The following is a 21,617-nucleotide window of genomic DNA, read 5'->3' as shown; positions in this document are numbered from 1 at the left end:
TGTCCTTCTAAGGAGAGACTAGAGTCCTCTCTCTGCCCTGTGAGGACCCAGTAAGAAGGCCACCATCTACACACCAGAAGTGGGCCCCCACTATTTCAATGGCACCTTGATCTTGGATTTCCCAGCCTCCAGAACCATGAGAAATTAGTTTGTGGTTTAAGCCACCTCATCTATGGCATTTTTGTTATAACAGTCTAAACTGACCAAGATAATATCCCTCCTTAACCTTATTAAGGAGACTGGGAACATTTCTCCCTTTCAAACCTCCTCCACCTGCTCCAGGGTTTCCATGTTCAGATCCCATGATATCTTTTTCCTGGATCCAGACCTCATATGCATAAGAATCCTGTGTTGACACTTGTACTCCAAGCCAAATCTGTAGCCAAATCTATGAGCTTGGTGTAATAGATCTATTTTCTGCAAACATACTTGCATTTGTGCTTCCTTTTTCTTAGAGTTCAAAATACTACATTATTTGGCCTGAGATTTGGGGGACTGGTGGTGGAAGAGGGGCACAGATTGCCTGCAGACATCATCACTGCTATAGCAATAAAACCCCATTGGGAAAACAAGAAAGATCTTAGAGAACTGGAACACATATGTCCGTAAAACCTTGGAGAATGCAGAAAATCAGTGATTTGTAAAAATTTCTTCACATGGTGGTTTCCCTCATCTAGCCTCACAGAGTTTCAGATAGATTAGAGCACAGAAGGTGACCGCGGTGTCACGGCAATGGCAATGCATCGGCAATCGGGATAGCTGGAGCCTGGTCTCTGCCTGACTATGAGCTTGCCAAAGGACTTTGGGCAGTTGAATTTCACTTTCTGCACCTTGGTGTCATCCTCTGTTCAAACTGGGACAGTAACAATGACCTCTAGGTTTATGCATGCTTATACCCTCAATAGACCACACAGAGCCAAGCAGATAGTAGGTGATCACTAAACTCATTTTGAGCAGGCATAATGAATCATAACCTAACCTCTCCATTTTATGCTCATGTAATAGTTCAATCCTATGTCCACCTTCTTACTCAGCAGCTGGTTTGAAGAGAAAGTTCATAAATACTAAGTCAGAACAGTTCATGGACACAGGTGATGTGGAATAAACATTTTTATTTAGATACTGTTTCAGGCGTGGTTGGAAGTGAAATTGACCAAGAGAAATGGTGCATAGAGCAATACACATCCTTACATGCTTAGTTGGCAGCAACGGTTTGCTGAATCCAGCTCACGTAGTTGCAGACCTTGGTGTAGACACCAGGTTTGCCTTTTTGAGCACAGCCAATACCCCAGGAGACAATGCCCTGGAGTTCTCCGTTGCAGACCACAGGGCCACCAGAGTCACCCTGTGCAAGAAGGAAGAGATGGTAAGAACTCCCAACTATGCCAAGATGGGGGCAAGACTCAACATTGCTTCTCCATTACCCTGGGTCTGTTTTCCCAGGTTGCTGATTCTCTAGGAAGCCCCTTCCCTTCCCCTGGAAATCCAATTCTCAATCTCTGAATACATGGCTCTCCTTTCTCCTCCCTCCTCTTAGCTCCTGCTCTTTTCTTAGTGGCAGGCATGCAGGACCAAGAAGAAGTGAGGACTGGTGAGTGCAACACTGCCCAGCTAGCCCTGCCTTTTTTCAGAAAGCTTCTTTCTGCAATATTGCTCCTCAGAAGGGCACCGGGATGCTCTACTTCCACACCATCTTCTGTGTATTTTTTTACCCTTAGCACTAGCTATTAATGTTTGAAAAAGATAATTTATCACTGATCCCAAATCTCTGTGGTCCCTTATAATCCATCACTGAGACAGCTTTTCAGTCTGTGTTTTGGGAAAGGGAACTGTGGTGGAAGTGCATGAAGCTCAACTGGAAGGAATACAAAGAAACTGACCTGGCAAGAGTCCTTTCCACCCTGCAGGTAACCCAGACAGATCATGTTGCTGCTGATCTGACCAGGGTAGGCATTGCGGCAACTGCTGTCAGAGAGGATGGGAGCTTGAAGACACTGCAGGACATCAGGATAATTTTCTGTGTGGCAGGATAGTAAAAATGGAAGAATATTACCTATAGGATTCCTGGAGATTTCTTTCCCTATCTCCTTTCCCCTTCCCTACTCTCTCAGATTGCCAGTATCTTCTGTTTTAGAAGAAAGTTGTTATCTGGAATGACTTCCAAACAGTTTTAATCAACAAGTTGTTCTCTCTGACATTAGCATCAGTGACTACAGATCTCAAATCTAGAGACTCTTTCTCAATCAGGTCTCTGCTTGAGGTTGTACTAAATCTCTCTGTTCTGCTTACCTCCTCAGTTTCTACTTCTTTGCAAATCACTAATCACACTTCAATTGGATATCTGCCATCTTTATCATGGCTCATTTTTGTTGAGTTTTCCAGCAAAGGCATCTTCCTAAGATTCAATATATCTACAAACGATCCTCTGGAAAACTTGCCTTGAGTGACAATTTAGACTAACTGAACCTCTACATGTCCTTCACTTCTAGGATTTCCAGACTTGGTGCTTTTGTTCCAGGTGACACTTACCCCCAATGCTCTGGGTGTTCCCCCAGCCAGAGATGAGGCACTGGGTACCAGCAGCTGCACAGGATTTTGGCAAAGAGATAGCAGACACTCGAGAGTTGATGGTGGCGGGAGAGCTCAGTTTAATCAGCATGATGTCGTTATCCATAGTGTTTTGGTTGTATCTGGGGTGGCGGATGATCTTGGCTGAATTGATGAATTGCTCACCACCCTCAGAGACTGCGATGTTATGTTCTCCCAGACGCACCTGGATTCGGCTGGACCAAAGGATGCAAAGCCTTTAAGGACCAAGTTGAGCTTTTCCCTTTTCCCAGTTCACCCCAGTCATGAGCATCAGCATGAGCACCAGCCCCTGCAAGCATTTCCACACATAGAAAATTGTGCACTCAAGATAGCCCTATCAGACATGGTGCAGGTGACAGCAACTTTTAGGTGGGTGTCCCGACCAGCATAGACTCATAGCCCACCGTGTTGTGAGAAGGTTAGTTCCCATGACTAGTGATGCCAATAAAACGGTGTTAGGTGAAGCAGGGATTGGTGACAACTGCTCATCACCTGCCACTTCTCCTCTGGTTCAGATTATGTATTATTCTGGGGAGATGTGGCAGGAATCAGTAACATGACAGAAATTTACGGAGGCAGAATGAACTATGTTTATTTTCAGTATTGTACTGGAGGCTTCATGTGGATTATTTCCTCCATATGCCACTTTTTCCTGGTTGAGCTATAATGATTAAGAGTATTTATTGATTCATGCTCTTGAGATAGTTCTGAGTATTCTCCATCACTCACTAGTTGCCCCCACCCCATGTCTTCAGTACCATCATGTGGAAGGACATCAGGGAACTCTAAGTTTACCTTTCCATGTAAATTTCCTCCATGCATCATTCAGTGCCTGGGGAGAATGATTAGCCTCCTAGAACTGAATGCCTGACCCTCAAGCATAGCTGTGTCATTCACCCTGATGTTCTTTTGGCGTTCTTTGGGGCATGAGTTGTTCTGAGAGAACAGGGAGGTGAGGACTGGTTACTTACGACTTGTAGCAGTGAGCTGCGGACACCACCCACTGGGAATTGATGAGGGAGCCGCCACAGAAGTGATAGCCCGAGTTCAGGGACACCTGGTAGGGAACAGAGTTCCTCTGACAGGTGTAGCCCCCAACGATCTTGTCATCATCATCAATGGGGAAAGCAACTGACAAGGAAAAGGTGGAAACAATCTGTTAAACAGCTCCATCTTGGAATTCCTACTTACTGCTAAGTTTTTGGAGATTAACTATAAAAGAGAAGATATTTTCTTGTCACACATAATCAGGAAATGGTGATAACATAATTACTATATGATATTTTCCAAATCTTATCATTCAATACCCTTAACACATACCCTACTTATACTATTATAACTATCTAATTTTTTAAATTTATGTTTTAAATTTGATAAATATACTGTTTTTTACATATGCAACACACACATGCACACACACACACACACACACACCCCTTCCTCAGAGACTCTTTATGTAAAAAATGTCCTGAACAATACTATCTAAGTAAAGAATACTTTTTGTACAAAACTTTGCTCAGCAGAAATGCAAATAGGTGTTCAATAATGTTTTTCAGTAACCATACTTAAGTTTATCTATAATAGTTGGTATAGTGTAGATATCCCCATGAAGTAACAGAAAGGAAGGTTTTAGAAGACTCCTAAGAATGTTTCAGCCTGGAAGGAATTGGGAGTTTTGTACTCTTGCTCCCCCAATTTCTATTTGGGTTCTTGTCTAAAATTTTCATGACATAATTTCATGGAACATTTTATGGTTTCCCTTTCCAGCCTTTCTCCTTATGTCAATTATCTTTCTAACATTTAAAAATCTATTCACATTCTAAAATCTGCCCACCACTTTATTAAGATTTCTGTGTCTCCCAAAGTCAATGATTGTATTATACATACCCCATTGTTCAGGTATTTTAAAGTAATTTGGGGAAAGATATTTCCACATGTATAGACTAATGTATTGAATTTATACTCATCCAATTCAGGAAAGTTTCATTGTAAGATTTGTATAAAATTTGGTAGTATGAAAAAAGCCAGAAATAGACATTTTTCTTTCTTCTGATGATTAAATGATATGTTATTTTTCACCAGAGAGATTTCGTTAGCAAGAATGTTGTAAAACCCAGCCCCTAGCTTTTATTCATGAGAAATGAAGTACCTTCACCTGTCAAGATCCCTGTGAAGATGTCTGTTGGTGTAGAGGAGACGCTGGCTTTGACCTTCATAGCCTCTTCAGTGAGCCCAAGACTAGTCACTAGTCCCAATTTTAATCTCCCAGTCATTAACTTCAAATGCTTAGAAAGCATTTCCTTAATGTGGAAATACCTTTTCCGTTTCTCTCTTTCTTCATAGATTTTACCTTGAAGTTCAGGGAAATTTCTTCCTCTTTATACTTTCTACACTAAGTACTCTTGCTCACTACCATCTTTCCCCTACTAGGGAGATTAAAGTATGTATAGACATTGTAGAACTCTAGTCCCTCCCTTTATGGTGGTTTTGGTTACCCTTGGTTAACCAGAGTCAGGAAGCAGATGATCCATTTTCTGAGGTATCCTCTGAAGATCATTAGTACCTAACACTACGTCACGATGCCTATGTCGTTTATCCCACCTCTCCTCACCATGTAGGCATTTTATCATCTCACATCATCAGAAGAAAATTGAGTACAGTACATTAAGATATTTTGAGGGAGAGAGAGAGAGACAGAAGCGCATAGTCACATAACTTTTATTACACTATATTGTTATAATTTTCTATGATATATTAAATTTGTTGTTAATCCCTTACTGTTCCCAATTTGTAAATTAAACTTTATCATGTGTATGTATATGTGGGGAAAGAAAACATAGTATAATCGGGTTGTATAATCTGTGGCTTCAGGCATCTAGTGGGGGGTGGATGTAGCTGCCACAGAAAAAAGGGGACTACTATATACAGTCATTTTGATATTTTAAGCTTCCTAAGTACAGAGACTCTATTCCACATTCATTGTTGTCTTCCAGATTACAAACTGCAAACAAATACATCAAGGACATACACAGAATCATTTATTATTATAGACTCACCAGCAGCTCCCAGCAGGGCAAGGAAGATGAAGGTCTTCATGGTTGCTCCCTGGAATTTGACTGAGGAGTGGGATGAATGTCTCTCATCCACAGCTATTTATACCTCCAGGTCTGACATTGACACCCATGGCCATGGGTGCCAGAAAACTGATTTTATTGGAAACTCATTAATCCAAATTTATAATTCAATTTTGTGCCAAATTAAAGATAATTCAGTACCAGATTTAAGCATTATCTTTTGTCTACTTTTCCAGAAGGTTATGGGAATGGAAGTAGTAAACCCATCTGGTACGTTGTGTTCCCCATAATAGAGAAGTAAGTTGGAGCAAGGTCATAGAATGAGGCTATGGGTGTCCTTGATCCCAGACAAAGGTATTAGGTACTTGATTGTCTCAACTGTGAACTTTTATCTTGAGGACCATCTTGAACACTACTCCCTTAATGTTTAATTAACATTAGCTCTTTCACAATTATATATTTTTTCTGTGGTACCTCTGGTCTTGGATATCCATGTTAACTTTTCATTATTAATAGGGACACCTTGTTTTCTTGAGAAAAGAAAAGTTGTTCAGAATTGAAGCTATGATCGGTCTAGATGGAAGAGTGAAAGAATCACATTTACTGGAACTTACTATATATTTTACATATATAAAAACATTGTATATATTAATTTAGTAACTCTCATTACAACCCTAGAAGGTACCTATTACTATCCCACTTTACATATGGGAAAACTGAGGCACACAAAGTTGTAAGGACTTGACCAAAACCACATAGCAAGTATACGGTGGGGTCAGGATTCCAACCCGGGAAATCTGGCTTTGGAGTCTCTGTACAGCTTAACTGCTGTACAGCCCTTATTAAGTTTGCCACATTCTGGACAGCATGGTAATGCAGAAATCTTGGCCAATGATAAGAGAATTCATATTTATGGAATGCTTCTTATGTGTCAGGCACTGTGAATGGGATTTATATACATCAATTCATTCGATCCTTACCAACTGCTTTATAAGTGTTCTAATTTTTACCATTTTATAGATGGGGAGGTTGAAGCTTAGAAAAATTACATGTTTTGCTCAAAGTTTTATACACTTTGGTGATCAACACAACATTGAAACTCAAGCAGCTTCATTTCTGAGGCCATGGCCTACACTGTAATGCCATAAACATAATAAACATAATAAACGATCTAACTCTACAAAATTAAAATGACTCTAGGGACCAGATAAAATTCTTGGAAATATCTAAGAAATGTGTTCCTGGAGCAGGAGTCGTCATAATTAATGAGGCATGGCGGAAACTTCCAGAATAAGTGAATCTCAGGAAGAACTAACCTCTAGCTGCATATAACCAGATTCTCCACCTATACATCATAATGACCCACCAGGATGTTATGTCTGTTTTAGCAAATCCTCCCTCCTGAGCAGTTTGCTTCCTTTACATCTGAAATGCTGCTGATAAAAAGATGACTAACTAGAAGCCAGGATTGCCATTTGGGACCAGGTAATTCTGTGTTGTGGGGAACGGCCCTGCACTCTATAGGGTATTTGTCAGCATCTCTTGCCTTAGTTACAAGTACCACTAGCTCCTCCTCCCAGTTGTGATAACCAAAATATCTCCAGTCACTGGTAAATGTTCCTTTAGGGTCAAAATTATCCCCAGCTGGGAACAACTGATCTAAGGAAAATAGACGGGCAAAGTAGCTTCTAAGGCCACAGCCATGAGAAAGTGCCTTGAACATTAGGACAAAGTAGGCACTCGTTAACTACTGCATGAACGGCACATAAGGCAGGGGGTTGCCACTGATCCTTAAAAACCAGGGAAACTATGGAAAGGGCCAGGCTCACAATGAATAAGGGAAAGCCTTCTCATCTTGTCCAACTATCTTCCATTTTGACACCTTCATGTTGAAGTGTTAGAAGATGTATAATCTTGTATCAACCCAGGAACTTCCCCCAAACCTCATCAGAGATCTTAACCCATATGGAAAACACAACGTCTTAGAGCAGTTTCCACAATAATTAGCTCGTGTGCTGCTACATTTCAGGGAGTTCTATCTGGTGCATTGGGCTTTATCACTTGGACGCTTCTTCCTGGAAGGGGAAGTGTGAGGGTTGCTAAATAAGGGGAATTATTTAGAATCAAGTACAAATTCCCAAATAAACATGGAGCCCTCTGGGGGCAGTGTGATGATTCTTCAGTCATCCAAAGCAGAAGCAGGGATGTGGGGGAAAAAAACACGTGATCGTTTCTGAGCTTCAGTTATTCCCAAATAACTCCCACATGTTGCATGGAAACCACTGAACACAATCCCTGTAACGTAAATTGAGTTTTAAATGAACTTTTTTCCTGAGCCTCTTCTCAAGAAAAGATGTTGATATGTCATGGGTTGGTGAATTTTTATCTAATGTACGTTAAAAGGAACCTATGCTATTTAATAATACAGCTCTTTCAATAATAATGGTTGTTTGCATGCTTCCTGGTACCAGGTTGAAGACTGGTCATTTTAGTAGGTGTTTCCAAAGAAAGCACATGATGAAGATGGTTAGAGATGCACATTGCTAGTGCATCATTAGTGCATATTAGGCAGAGGGCTGGCTGGACAAAATGAGAATGGGAAACCCCAGGATTGCTGATGGTGGTGGCTGTGCCGGCTGCTAGGGATAGAAGGCCTGTGGAGCTGAGCAGATCTGGAGATTAAAGAAAAAAGAAAAGCACAGCAAGTGGAAAAGACTAGGAGAACACTCAGCGCTAGAGGCCAGGAAAATACGGGTCAGTATGAGGTGTCTCTGTACATAAGCATCATGTCGTCATTTACATGGGTGAACAAACCTGAAGATAACCCTTGCACCATTGTGTGTGAGCTCAGACCTACAAGGTGCATTTTGCTTCTGAGATACTGTGAATCATTCTGTGAAGCTGGGCCCTGGAGAATTGGGTTGAAATTTCCCAGATTCAAGAGACATACATGCACTTTATGTGTGCCAAACTTCTATCCTCAAAAACATCGATGAATTCTTATTTACAGTCAACAACAGACATGCCACAGTGTGTGTGTGGGGGGGGGGGTCTCCTTCCTCAGTCACATCCATGAAAAGAGCCACATGCTATGTGTGGGAATGCCCACATTCCTGTGGCCCAGCAGGACATGTTGGTACCTATACTTTTTTTTTTCCTAACTTCAAACATGTGGTGTCCCAGAGGCACGTGTTTGTATTTAATGAATCTGTATTTGTCACCTCTTTTTCCCATGGACATGGCTTAGTGGCCTTGAAGGGCTATTTAAACGTGTGCCTGAATGGGGGGTGGGGGCAGGCTGGGCTCCAGCAAATATATTGACATTTATATTGGCAAAAGCAGGGGTTACTGGCCTCTGAAAGCAATTTTATGATCTTTTCTTTAATGGAGTCTGTTTTTCTTTTTCCTTAGCTCCTCCAGCCTCTTTCCTGGCTAATACAATGTGAGTGCCCGAGGCCATTACTGGCTGTTTACCACTCCAAGGGGAAGGGAAATTTTTAAAGAAGGATTCCTCTCCCCAGAAAGAGATAGACCAAGTTACTGAAAAACCAAAATAAGCAATCAAGGCAAAAGGACTATAAAAAGGAAAAAGTTACAAAGCATGTGCTTGTGTAATAAACTTGTTGTTAACCTGGCAATCTATGCTAAGCTGAATTTCTAATCATTGCCATTAGACAGAAAATCAGTGGTGGCAAAGAGAATGGAATTTCTTGGTAAAGTGAACCCTGGAACCAGAGAGGTTTCCTTGAGAACACTGCTCAAGGATGCAACTGGCTTGAGGAGATTTCTATTCTAGCCCCAAGGGATTCTCTCCAGAAAATTGCAGGCAGGACTCAGCAAGTTTTTTTGTTTGTTTTTGTTTTTGTTTTTGTTTTTTTAATAAAGAGCCCAAGAGTAAATGGTTTAGGCACTATGGGCAATGCATTGTCTGCCCCGACTGCCCTGAATCTGCCCCATGAAAGCAGGGCGTGCATGGGTCGGGGCAGCTAAGTTCTGGGAAAGCTTCGTTTGCTAAAACTTGCTGCAGTCCAATGTGTCCCTGAGTCGCTCCTGTCCCTGCTCTAGAATATAAGGAAGGAACCATTTATTTTTTTATTTTTTATTTTTTAAAGATTGTATTTGTTTATTTGACAAAGAGAGAGAGATCATAAGTAGGCAGAGAGGCAGGCAGAGAGAGAGGAGGAAGCAGGCTCCACGCTGAGCAGAGAGCCAGATGCAGGGCTCAATCCCAGGACCCTGAGATCATGACCTGAGCCGAAGGCAGAGGTTTAACCCCCTGAGCCACCCAGGTGCCCCAAGAAAGGAACCATTTAAATGTCCTATATCTTGACTTAAAATTGAATGGTGGTTCAGTTTCAGTGATCAGGTGTGGCTTGAAATAAAACTAGTAATCTTAAGAAAACTGGCTCATGCGGCCCTTACTTCAAGAAAAGCTTTAAGGAGAAAATAAGAAGTGGGAGACTGGGGATTTAGGGCTGGGCTATCAGAGTGACACAGAACAAAGCAGAACAAAGAAGAGAATCATGGAGGCAGAAACTTGTACCGAAGTATGAGACACAATAAAATTCTGGGAAGGAACGTTTCGATCTGGCCACCAGAGTTCTGGCTTTCATTCTGTTGCTAGCTTCTATTTTGGGGGTCTTTGCACATTAATATCCTCATGTATAAAATGAACACCCACAGAAAACCATGAGGAAATAAGAGAAGTTAACACAGTCTTTGATTCACATAGAAGAGTTTTGTTGAAGTGTTAACACAACTAAATTATGTCAGCCATCAAAATTCGCTTCGTGCTGCTCTCTTTCCCTTTGCAGCCAGATCCTATTTCTATCCCAACAGAGTCGGTGGAGCAACACACCTTATAAAAGAGAAATTAAGTTGTATCACAGAAGCAGACAGGTGTGTATACCAGCCAAGTTATGGGTCTTCCTTCAGTCTCTTCACTGCATGGTACGGGCCCTTGTGGCCTTTCCCATTCATTCCCACCTCCTTGCCAACCATACTGTACATTCCAGCCCCGAGCCCTTCAGAAAATTCATATTCCCACAGAAAACTCATATATCCCACTGATATCTTTCCCCCGTCAGTGGTTTACAATGATTTAAGATTGTCTTTCTCTTTTGTTAGTACACTGTCCATGCCAAAGGGTTAGTCCAGCCCTCACTAATGCCCACCACGTTCTGGGCCATCTCCCTGCTACTGTGTGGGGTCCTTGGCCTCCATCCTCCTTCCCCCACCAGTGCCCCCACCTCCCTGACTTTGTGCTAGGCTGGTCTGTGCTTGCAGTAGCTCTGCTGTTTTCTCAACTTATTTCAATCTATTTCACATTATTTGCTCTTTTCATTATTTCTTAAGTTATTGGAATAAAGAAAACACACACACACACACACACACATCACAAAACTGTCATGTGATAAAAGAAAGACCAAGAAAATTTTCCCTCAACTCCCATATATTCCTATTATATCAAGAAGGATTTGTGGACTGGAATAATTTTAAGAACTGTTTGCATGAAGGAAAGGAAGAGAGAGTGCTTGCTTCAGCAGCACATATACTAAAATTGGGATGATACAGAAGTTATCAGCATGGCCCCTGTACAAGGATGAGAAACCATCACCACAATCAAGATAATCAACGTAACGTAATAAAAAAAAAAGATAGTCAAAAGGAAGATGAAGAAGAAGAAGAATGAGGAGAAGGAGAAGAGGAGAAGGAGAAGGAGGAGAAGGAGAAGAAGGAGAAGGAGGAGGAGGAGGAGGAGGAGGAGGAGGAGAAGGAGAAGAAGAAGAAGAAGAAGAAGAAGAAGAAGAAGAAGAAGAAGAAGAAGAAGAAGAAGAAGAAGGAGGAGGAGGAGGAGGGGAGAGAGAGAAATTTCTAGATCTGAGGTCTGGCAGTGGTTTTATCAAAAATGAGATTTTTTATATAAAGCAATATTCCTAGATGATTAGTGCTAGGTGAACAGGGAGGAGCACTTTGGTTCCCTCAAGAAGTTAACAGCACAGGGAAGGGTGTGACTTGGGTAGAATATTTGGCTAGCCCTTGTGGGAGTCTGTATTTTTTCAGCCCATGGACAGACCTTGCCAAGCCCCAAGAAGGCCTCAAATGCATGTAGTCTCTTCAACGCTAATTTTCCTACTACAACAAGAGAGTCCAAAACTGGCATGTCTTGGGGCTCCTATCCAGGTCTGAAGCCAAGAATCCAGAGGAGACAGAGCTGAGTGGGGTGGGATGAAAGACAATAACGGGAGCACTTCCGTTAAACACACTCTGCCTCCAGATCTTGATTCTCTAGGTTCTGGTTTATGTACACTGCCCTGATGCAGTTACTAACTGTGCCACTTTCTATTCTTAAAAATGTCTCAATTTTAAAAAAAAGTCCCAATTTGGTCAATAAATTAAGCAGTTACCTGGTTACATAGCAAGGTCTCATGTGACAATCAGAGCAAGAATTTGGGTCTGTGCTTGATTGCGAGTGTCCCTTCCAGACTCTCGGTCATTCTTTTCCATTCCCCACCTTGTTGCAGGTGAGGTAGAAACCTCCATACTTGCTTCAGGGCTTCTGACATACCCAGAACACCCAGAGCCTGGAAATTTAGTCTCTAACACTGTCTTCCTTCAATACTGAAGAGAAAAAAAAAAAAAAAAGCCCAGCTAACCAGCAACATCTAAGAACATGGAAAAGATGATGGTCTTCATGGTGGTTCTCCAAATGCACTTGTTGTGAGGGGAAGAATGAGGGGATCATCCCCTCTACACCCTCTAACCAACCAATCTTATTTCTAGTCCAAGGTCTCTGGGCAATGGGTAGAGTGTGATAGCAGATACCCAGATATTGATCTGGAAGGGCCTCCATTTCTCAAGCATATGAAATGGTGTTCCTAGGGTTATCATAAATATGAGCACAAAGGGGTGTATGGAATTTCCAAAGGAGATTCCATATGGCTAAGAATCACTCATGGTCTTCTTGATTTAAAAAGGGTTTTCCCCAGTAATGACACAAAGAGTACTATACAGTGGAACTCTGCACCAATTGAAGAATAAAATACATCTAATAGAAGCAATTTATATGTTTTCTTCTCTCTATATACATTCCACCTCTTTGATGTTTTATAAACTAATTTCTTATGATTCACAATCTATCTTTCTAATACCAGCTTCCTTCCTGGGCTTCTCTGAGTTCCAACTGCTACCTGAACATATCTGCTCCAGTGTCCTCAAGCGGTTCACACCAGCTTATCTAGAGTTGAGTCCATCATACCTTTTTTTTTTTTAATCCTTGCTTTATTTTTTAAAATTTGAGATCAATTAATTAACACAGAGTGTATTATTAGTTTCAGAGATACAGTTTAATGATTCATCAGTGGCATATAATACCCAGTGCTCACTACGTCGAGTGCCCTCCTTAATGTCCATCACCCAGCTACCCCATTCCCCTACCCACTTCCCCTCCAGCAACCCTCAGTTTGTTTCTAGAGTTAAGAGTCTCTTATGGTTTGTCTCCCTTTCTGATTTTGTCTTATTTTATTTTTTGTTCCCTTCCCCTATGTTCATCTGTTTTGTTTCTTTCCTTTTTTTAAAGATTTTATTTATTTATTTGACAGAGAGAGATCACAAGTAGGCAGAGAGGCAGGCAGAAAGAGTGAGAGGGAAGCAGTCTCCCTGCCGAGCAGGGAGCCCGATGCGGGACTCGATCCCAGGACCCTGAGATCATGACCTGAGCCGAAGGCAGCAGCTTAAACCACTGAACCACCCAGGTGCCCCCATCTGTTTTGTTTCTTAAATTCCTCATTTGAGTGAGATCATATGGTATTTGTCTTTGTCTGACTGACTTATTTCACTTAGAATAATACCTTCTATTTCCATCCATGTCATTGCAAATGGTAAGATTCCATTCCTTTTGATGGAAGTAATATTCCATTGTGTGTATACATGTGTGTGTATATATATATAATGTATGCATATATGTATATGTATATGTATTGTATATACCTATATATATGTATATATAGACGTGGTATGTATGTATCTGTACACCACACCTTCTTTATGCATTCATCTGTCAATGGACATCTGGGCTCTTTCCGTATTTTGGCTACTGTGGTCACTGCTGCTATAAACACTGGGGTGCACATCATAGTTTCTTCTTCCTATTTTTCCCAAATCTGTGCAATGGAACTTCATCTACATGGTGAATCAAACTTGAAACATGGAAGTCTCCCTTAACTTCCCTCATCCACCTTACTCACCACCTATATTCAAATGTTCAGTCTTAAAATCTGTGCCCATCTGAAAAATCCTTGGCTTGTCTTTGAAGATCCTTACCTTTCAAGTAAACCACTTGTGCCTTTGTCGGGACCACAGTCTACCAAAATAGCATTGTAAGTACTTTCTTGTTTCTGGATTTACTTTCCTTCAACCTATCCTCTATACCACTTACCAGAGTGGTCTTGCTAAAATGTAAATGGGCCCTGTCATTTTCCTGCTTAGGACCCTTTCAACAGCTCCATGTTGATGTCATGATACACAAGATTCCCGGGCCTGACATTAATGCCTGTGTGCCTGGACACTCCATGCTGATCAAGCCTCTGTGCCTTCCCCACACTCTCACCTGCTAAAGTCCCAATCATTCTCCTGATCTCTGATCAGGGAGAATCCTGAACCTTGCCTGCACTCTCCAGCACCAGTCAGGCCTTCTTGAGTTTTCTTGTTAGCCTTTATGTTTCTTTTATTACACTTACTTCCAATTATATATTAATTGTGTGAGTATCTGTGTAGTGTTGATTGTTCCAGGTAATTTAAAATTCCTGAGGGCACAGCTAATGTCTGATTTGCTTATTCTTCTGCCTCAAAGCCAACATGTATCTGACACATAATAATTATTCAGTATACAAATCAAAATCACAGTGAGATACCACCTCACACCAGTCAGAATGTCTAAAATTAACAAGTCAGGAAATGACAGTTGCTGGCGAGGATGCAGAGAAAGGGGAACCCTCCTACACTGTTGGTGGGAATGCAAGCTGGTGCAACCACTCTGGAAAACAGCATGGAGGTTCCTCAAAAAGTTGAAAATAGAGCTACCCTATGACCCAGCAATTGCACTACTGGGTACATGCACCCAAATGTTTATAGCAGCAATGTCCACAATAGCCAAACTATGGAAAGAACCTAGATGTCCATCAACAGATGAATGGATAAAGAAGATGTGGTGTATATATATATATATATATATATATATATATATATATATATATATAATGGAATACTATGCAGCCATTAAAAGAAATGAAATCTTGCCATTTGCGACAACTTGGATGGAACTAGAGAGTATTATGCTGAGTGAAATAGTCAATCAGAGAAAGACAACTATCATATGATCTCCCTGATATGAGGAAGTTGAGATGTAATGTGGTGGGTTTGGGGGGTAGGAAAAGAATAGATGAAACAAGATGGGATCAGGAGCGAGACAAACCATAAGAGACTCTTAATCTCACAAAACAAATTGAGGGTTGCCGGGGGGAGGTGGTTAGGGGGAGGGGGGTGGGGTTATGGACATTGGGGAGGGTATGTGCTATGGTGAGTGCTACGAAGTGTGTATACCTGGTGATTCACAGACCTGTACAAATTAAAAAATTAAATAATAATTGTTCAGTAAGTAATTGCTGCAGGGGGTTACCTCCCCTACTTCTTTGCTAGTGAACTCTGATTAATCCATTAAAATTTACCCTGAGCATCATCTCTCCTTAGAATTAACCTCTGACATTTATCTGTGCCCATCCCTAACTCCACCCCATGCAGCCTTTGATTTGTTAGGTAGCTCTCTGTTACCTTTCTGAAACATTTTTAAAGCTCTGTATATATTGCTATTAAGACCTCTGAATTCTCTTGCAAGCTTTTATTTTCTTGTCTGTTCCTTCAACTAGATTATGAACTCCCAAAGCAAATATTTTATATTTAAATCTTTAAGTCTATAGCTCTGTCTCTGGCATACAGTAAATGCTCAAGTTCCTCTTTGCCCCATCAGACATTTGGGCCCCATCTGCAACACCTCACAAATGGTCTTCTGGCCTTTATTGCAGAAAGGAGATCACAGTACTTTCTCAACCATCCAGTTGGAAAGTTTGTCCTTATGTTGAGCCAGGAAACTGTTTAAAGCTTTCAACCATTTGTTCTTAGTCTCGCCCCTAGGTGATAGAGGATCAGGAGAGTCATAATTAAAAGGTAAGTGGTCAGAGGTCAGAGGCAGCAGAAAATTATGGGTTCTAGAATAATGAACAGGAGAAGCAAGAAAAGCCAAGCTTCCAGGCCAACAGAGTCTCCACTGTCCCTTTATGTAGCAAGAACGAATCTCAAAAGGCAACCCCAAAAGTTGCCTCACATTACTTGAAAAATAAGATCCCAGTAACTAGGAGTTGAAGCTAGATGCTAGTCTCTTCTTAGATGATGTAACAGAACTAGTTCTTAGGAAAAAAGAAACTGGTACAGGACTAGGTTGCTTAAAGATTTGGCTTAGACTCCCCTCCTTCAAAATGTCTTCTCCATTCATGGAAATCCCCCAATGATAAACATTTTTCTACACATCTTTCCCGTGCTGATGGGTACAGCTTGTACCCTATTATTTTATGATCAGTAACATTTTTAGTTGCATCATCTCAATATTGGCTGTCTTACCATCTAGAATATTCACACACACAAAAACAAAGATATATACCCTATGGTTTTTATTTTTTATTATTTTATTTCCCCTGTCCACACAGAACCCATTACAATCAGGGCTCTTCTTTAGGGTCATACTCAATGGCTGTTCGGTGACCAGAACATAGCAGGAGGTCAGTGCTCGAGGCGAGCAGGCTGGTCTAGGCCACTGATGCCCCAGCAGACAGAGAATGTTACCCATTCTCTGGCAGGGCATGAGCCATATCATGCATCAGAAACTGAACTGAGCTGAGGAGAATTCCGACATGGAGAGGACTCCCTGGGACAGGGTGTCAGATCCCAAGCAGGGCGAGGCAGGCGTGTGCAAAGGAGAGAAAGTTGCCATTGCTGTGGACAGTTGGGCACATGTGAAGATATGGATCAAATATGTACATCTATTAAGGACAACAGGACCCAGGTTTCTTAGTATTGGATAAGGGAATTGCAAATATAGAAAGGGAGAATGCTAGAACACTAGAATGAACCTTATCATATAGGAATTGGAGCTGAAAATAGTGGTATAAATTTGTGGTTTTCTCAGTATGTGTAGATAGATAAAGAATTAAAGATACATGCTAAGATATATGCATTTATGTGGTAACATACACACACGTGTGTTCCCTAGGCTCCATCCATTGACGACCTGTGAGCATCCCCAAAACCCAGATCTAGTGGCCATCTCTCATTTTCTAGAGACCGTTAACCACTAAAAGGAACCAGGGCTCTTTGGAGAAATATCTGATGTCACGATGGGCAGGGAAAGCACAAGACGAGCCTAGAATATATTCTTGTGCTATATTGTAAGGAAATACTCAAATACCCATCCTTATGGGGACCCCGAAAACAAGGATGATTTAAGAACAGAAATGGTTTTTCGACTTCTGAATCTCCTTTGAATGATGCTTGATACACGCTGGAAAATTATTATACCTATCTTTTATTTTTTTGAGTACTTTTCCAAGTGTTTATTAGTTATTTATACTTCTTTTTTTTTTTATTGTGTCATGTCAGTCACCATACGGTACATCATTAGTTTTTGATGTAGTGTTCCACAATTCATTGTTTGCATATAACCCCCAGTGCTCCATGCAATCCATGCCCTCCTCAATACCCATCACAGGGCTCACCCATGCCCCCAGTCCCCTCCCCTCTGAAACCCTCAGTATGTTTCCTGGAGTCCATAGTCTCTCATGGTTCATCTCCCCCTCTGATCCCCCCACCTTCATTTTTCCCTTCCTTCTTCTAATGTCCTCCATGCTCTTCCTTATGTTCCACAAGTAAGTGAAACCTTATGATAATTGACTTTCTCTGTTTGACTTACCTATCCTTTAAAATACAAAATAATACCAAAAGCTCCTTCATGCCAAGCAAATTAATTTTTTATCATTCCTATTTCTGTCTCAAATCCTGATACCAAGCCCTCAATTTCCATAAGCCACCAGTACAAATACACCAGGTGCCGACTATACCATATTTGGAAACAATTTTTTTTTTAAGATTTTATTTATTTACTTGACAGAAAGAGATCACAAGTAGGCAGAGAGGCAGGCAGAGAGAGAGGGGGAAGCAGACTCCCTGCTGAGCAGAGAACCCGATGTGGGGCTCAATCCCAGGACCCTGAGATCACGACCCGAGCCGAAGGCAGTGGCTTAATCCACTGAGTCACCCAGGTGCCCCTGGAAACAATTTTTTTTTATAAAGATTTTATTTATTTACTTGACAGAAAGAGATCACAACTAGGCAGAGAGGCAGGCAGAGAGAGAGAGAGAGGGAAGCAGGCCCCCTGCTGAGCAGAGAGCCCGATGCGGGACTCGATCCCAGGACCCTGAGATCATGACCTGAGCCGAAGGCAGCGGCTTAACCCACTGAGCCACCCAGGCGCCCCTGGAAACAATTTTTTAATAGTTAGACTCGTGTGTGGTCTCTTCCTATTTTCTACTGCGTTCATATAATCCTTCATTCGACAAGTATGCATTAAGTACCTACAAAGTGTTACATATTGTTAAGGCGGGGGTGGGGGGGGAGGAGGACAGGAATGTCCTAGCCCAGCAATCCAGTAAACATCTGGGTAGAAACTTACCCCAAAAGGCTCATACTGTTTTAGAGTTAAACAGGGCTGGAGATCAATATTTCAGAATCTCCCTTGGTCCAGGTTTTGGGGATGAGGAAGTGAGAATGTGAGTAGATGAAATGATTTAGCCAGATAAAAACCAATTATATTTTAACCTCCCTAAAACATACACTAAAACTCTCCAAACTAGATGTTATCTAAAAACATATCCTATCGGTCCTATGAGTCTAGAAGCATTTCTAGGATAAGAACATCGCCTTACAAATGCTTGTGGAACAACTTGCATAGCCCTTGTTCTCCAAGCTCCCCTCCAAGCCCTGCAGAGGATGGAAGGGAGGACGCAGAGGAGGTTAATGTGTTCCTCTGACCTCTAGGAGGAGCTGTGACTTCACTGAAATCCCTGAGGCAGGTCTGGGAGGAGAAGAGAGAGGAATGGGGGAAGGGGATGCCCAAGAAGGAAGAGAATGCTCAAGCATCAGGGTTTGCTCCTGGGTCAGCTTGGGAAATGGTATGTGGACAACCTGGACACTAAAATCCTGTCCATGTTGTGCTTCTCCAGCCTCTTTGGCAATGTCTGCAGTCCCCATGGCTCACGACCCGTAGGACCTTTTGTTACTCTCCTGTGCTTCCTCTGTGTGTGTCTGCTCCATGTCCAGGCCCAGACAGGGGAGATACTCTCTGGGGGTACCAGTTGCAGCAGATTTCTCTTGTAACCTCATCAGCACCCACTGAGGGTGCTTCCTACCCAGTTAGCATTAATTCCTGCATCTTAAATTGATGCCCAGCTGGCACCAGGGAAAGGCTCTCTAAGCCAAGCAAGGTGGCCTCTCTGCGTTAAATCAGAATGAGGCTTGAGTGGGATCATCCTGGCTCCATGAGAGGCAGCGTGGGGGAACATCTACCCAAAGGGAAGGAATGCATGTCTGATCGGAGGAGGAGAAGGCGCTGTCAAGCTGAAAGAGAAAGGAAAGAGCTATTCATGCAGGTGGAGGAGGAAGCTACTAGCCAAAAAAAAAAAAAGGTGTCTGAGAAACGTCCTTGAGGCACCTTGGACCTATTCCTCCGCAGCTCCTCCTGTACATTCAGTCCTGCCGCTCCAGAACTCAAATCCAGCTCTGGTGGTGCTGGTGTGGAGTGTAAGGGGGAAGAGGGAATGTGAGCTCTAGAGGAACTAACAGGGGCAGTGACCCTACCAGCAAACCCTCTGTCAGGGCATGAGGACAAGAATCTAATCAGAGAGACACTGAGCCCCTTCTGGTCAAGCGCTGCCATGGGCTGCAGGCTCCTCTGCTGGGTGGTCCTCTGTATGCTGTGGGCAGGTGAGTCCTGAGAACAGGTGGGATATCTGTCTTCAGACTTCTAGCTTTTTTCATGGAATGGCTTCCTAAGATTCTTTAATTTGGTTTCTTGCTCCCACAGTCTCCACCGGCACTGAGTTACCCAGACACCAAAACATCTGGTTACCGGGACAGGAAGGAATGTGACCCTGAAGTACAAACAACATCTGGGACATAATGCTATGGACTGGTATAAACAGAGTGTTCAGAAGCCGCCGAAGCTCATGTTTGCCTACAGCCTTATGGACCGTGTTCAAAATGAGACTGCCTCCAGTCGGTTCTTAACCTAAACGCCCAGACACCTCCCAGCTGGACCTTCAGATAGACGCCCTGGAGCCGGAGGACTCCGCCCTGTATCTCTGTGCTAGCAGTGAACACACAGCCCTGCACCTTCAACTTCTCCCTGTACACAAACCTCTGGGGTCCAACCAGGAAGCTGTGGGGGCCACCAATGCTCAGCTCAACATTTCCTGAAGGACCCCAGACAGAGATCCCAGACCCTCCTGCTGCCTGTAGGTTCAGTGGATGCTGAGTCCACCTCACAGACTCCCACAACCTGGGCCTTGGCCCTGCCTCGGTCCAGACTGCCTGAGGTGAACACAGGCCAGAGAGGGTCCAGCATCATGTTTCTGAGCAGCGTCCAGTCAGCACGTGGCCCTGGGGAGTCTTCCATGGGCTACTGTTCACTCTGGCCACAGCAGAGCTGACCCGTCCCCTGCCAACAGGTACCTTCCTCTGACTTTTCCCTCTACACCCGTGAGACCCTGGATCTCGGCCCCAGCTCCAAGTCTCGGTCCCAGCTCCAAACAGGCTCAGCCCTAATGTCACTAATGTCTCAACAAATTTAAAACCACGGCAGGTCAGAAGTCTCTTCCTGATTCTGATGACCAGGGCCTGAGCTAGCAGAGGACTCATTCATGCCCTGACCCTGCCATGGATTCCTGGCTCCTGTGTGGGGTGATTTTTATTCTCTTGGAAGCACATGAGTCCTGGGAATTTCTCATCTTGGATTCACCCAAGGCTCTTCTAAGGCATTTCCTTATTCAATCTCTGGCTTCTTTAACCTCCCACAGGACACACAGAACCTGAATGCAGGCAGACTCCCAGCCACCAGGTCACAGAAAGGGGCACAAAAGTACCCCTGAAGTGTGACCCCACCTCTGGTCACGTATTCCTACACTGGTACAGACAGATCCTGGAGCAGAAACTAGAGTTTCTCGTTTTATTCTACAAGGGTACTCTCTTGGAGAAGTCTGAAATATTCAAGGATTGATTCTCAGCTAGAAGGACTGATGGATCATTCTCCACTCTGCATATTCAGCCCACAGAGCTGGGAGACTCAGCTATGTACCTCTGTGCAGCAGCACAGACACAGCCTTGCAAAGACCCCTCCAACCTGCACACAAATCTTCATGTTTCTGCCTCTTTTTGAGCTCCCAGCATCCCTTTCCGATTGGACTTGCCTATTCAGCTGTCTCCAAATACACAAATATCTGAAATTAAATTACCAAAGTAGGACATCTTTGGCAGAAGTGGTCAGGGGACATTTTTTGCAGAATCTTTATGGATACTGCAGAGCATGTCTTTGGGCTCCAATGATGGAGAGTTGTGTCCAGGAAGTGACCATCAAATGACTTATGTTTTCTTTTTACCCCCTTTTGCATCATGGGATTTGTTTTGTTTTGTCTTGTTTTAGAGTCTTCAAAAAAGCCATTTTAACTCACAAGTTGCAGAAATGACTAGCAAGGAAGGGCTATGGTATTTGCCTGAGAGTAGAGAGGATTTCCAACCCCACGTCTTCAGAAAGACATGCAAGTCAGCACAAGGTCCTGAATTGTCCATGAGTCTTTC

General features: G+C 42.7%; 1 protein-coding gene, 1 non-coding gene and 1 gene segment (V, D, J or C); 2 read left to right on the top strand and 1 right to left on the bottom strand.

Moving 5' to 3' along the window:
* LOC123951612 overlaps positions 1 to 21,617 on the top strand; it is a 366,823-nt gene that overhangs the window by 128,344 nt on the left and 216,862 nt on the right.
* Positions 1,131 to 5,700, bottom strand: LOC123951620 (cationic trypsin). The gene is made up of 5 exons (XM_046020409.1): positions 5,646 to 5,700; positions 3,561 to 3,720; positions 2,530 to 2,783; positions 1,881 to 2,017; positions 1,131 to 1,345 (listed from the first exon to the last, which is right to left on the bottom strand). The coding sequence occupies exons 1-5, from the start codon at positions 5,683 to 5,685 to the stop codon at positions 1,196 to 1,198; spliced, it is 741 nt and encodes a 246-aa protein (XP_045876365.1). The 5' UTR covers positions 5,686 to 5,700; the 3' UTR covers positions 1,131 to 1,195.
* LOC123952394 lies at positions 11,194 to 11,298 on the top strand. Its single transcript, XR_006820643.1, has one exon. It is a non-coding gene; the product is annotated as a U6 spliceosomal RNA (small nuclear RNA).

Source organism: Meles meles, chromosome 10 (assembly GCF_922984935.1).
Source record: "Meles meles chromosome 10, mMelMel3.1 paternal haplotype, whole genome shotgun sequence".
Classification (NCBI taxonomy): domain Eukaryota; kingdom Metazoa; phylum Chordata; class Mammalia; order Carnivora; family Mustelidae; genus Meles; species Meles meles.
Note: the sequence above shows the minus strand (reverse complement) of the source record. Positions and strands in the feature narration are given on the sequence as shown.

Bases quoted from the DNA above. Each gene is read 5' to 3' on its own strand.
- LOC123951620 (XM_046020409.1), bottom strand. From the start codon at position 5,685: ATGAAGACCTTCATCTTCCTTGCCCTGCTGGGAGCTGCTG. The intron at 3,721-5,645 runs GTGAGTCTATAA...TTTCCTTGTCAG, and splicing joins TGCCCTGCTGGGAGCTGCTG to TTGCTTTCCCCATTGATGAT. The intron at 1,346-1,880 runs GTCAGTTTCTTT...CTTCTTGCACAG, and splicing joins GTGGAAAGGACTCTTGCCAG to GGTGACTCTGGTGGCCCTGT.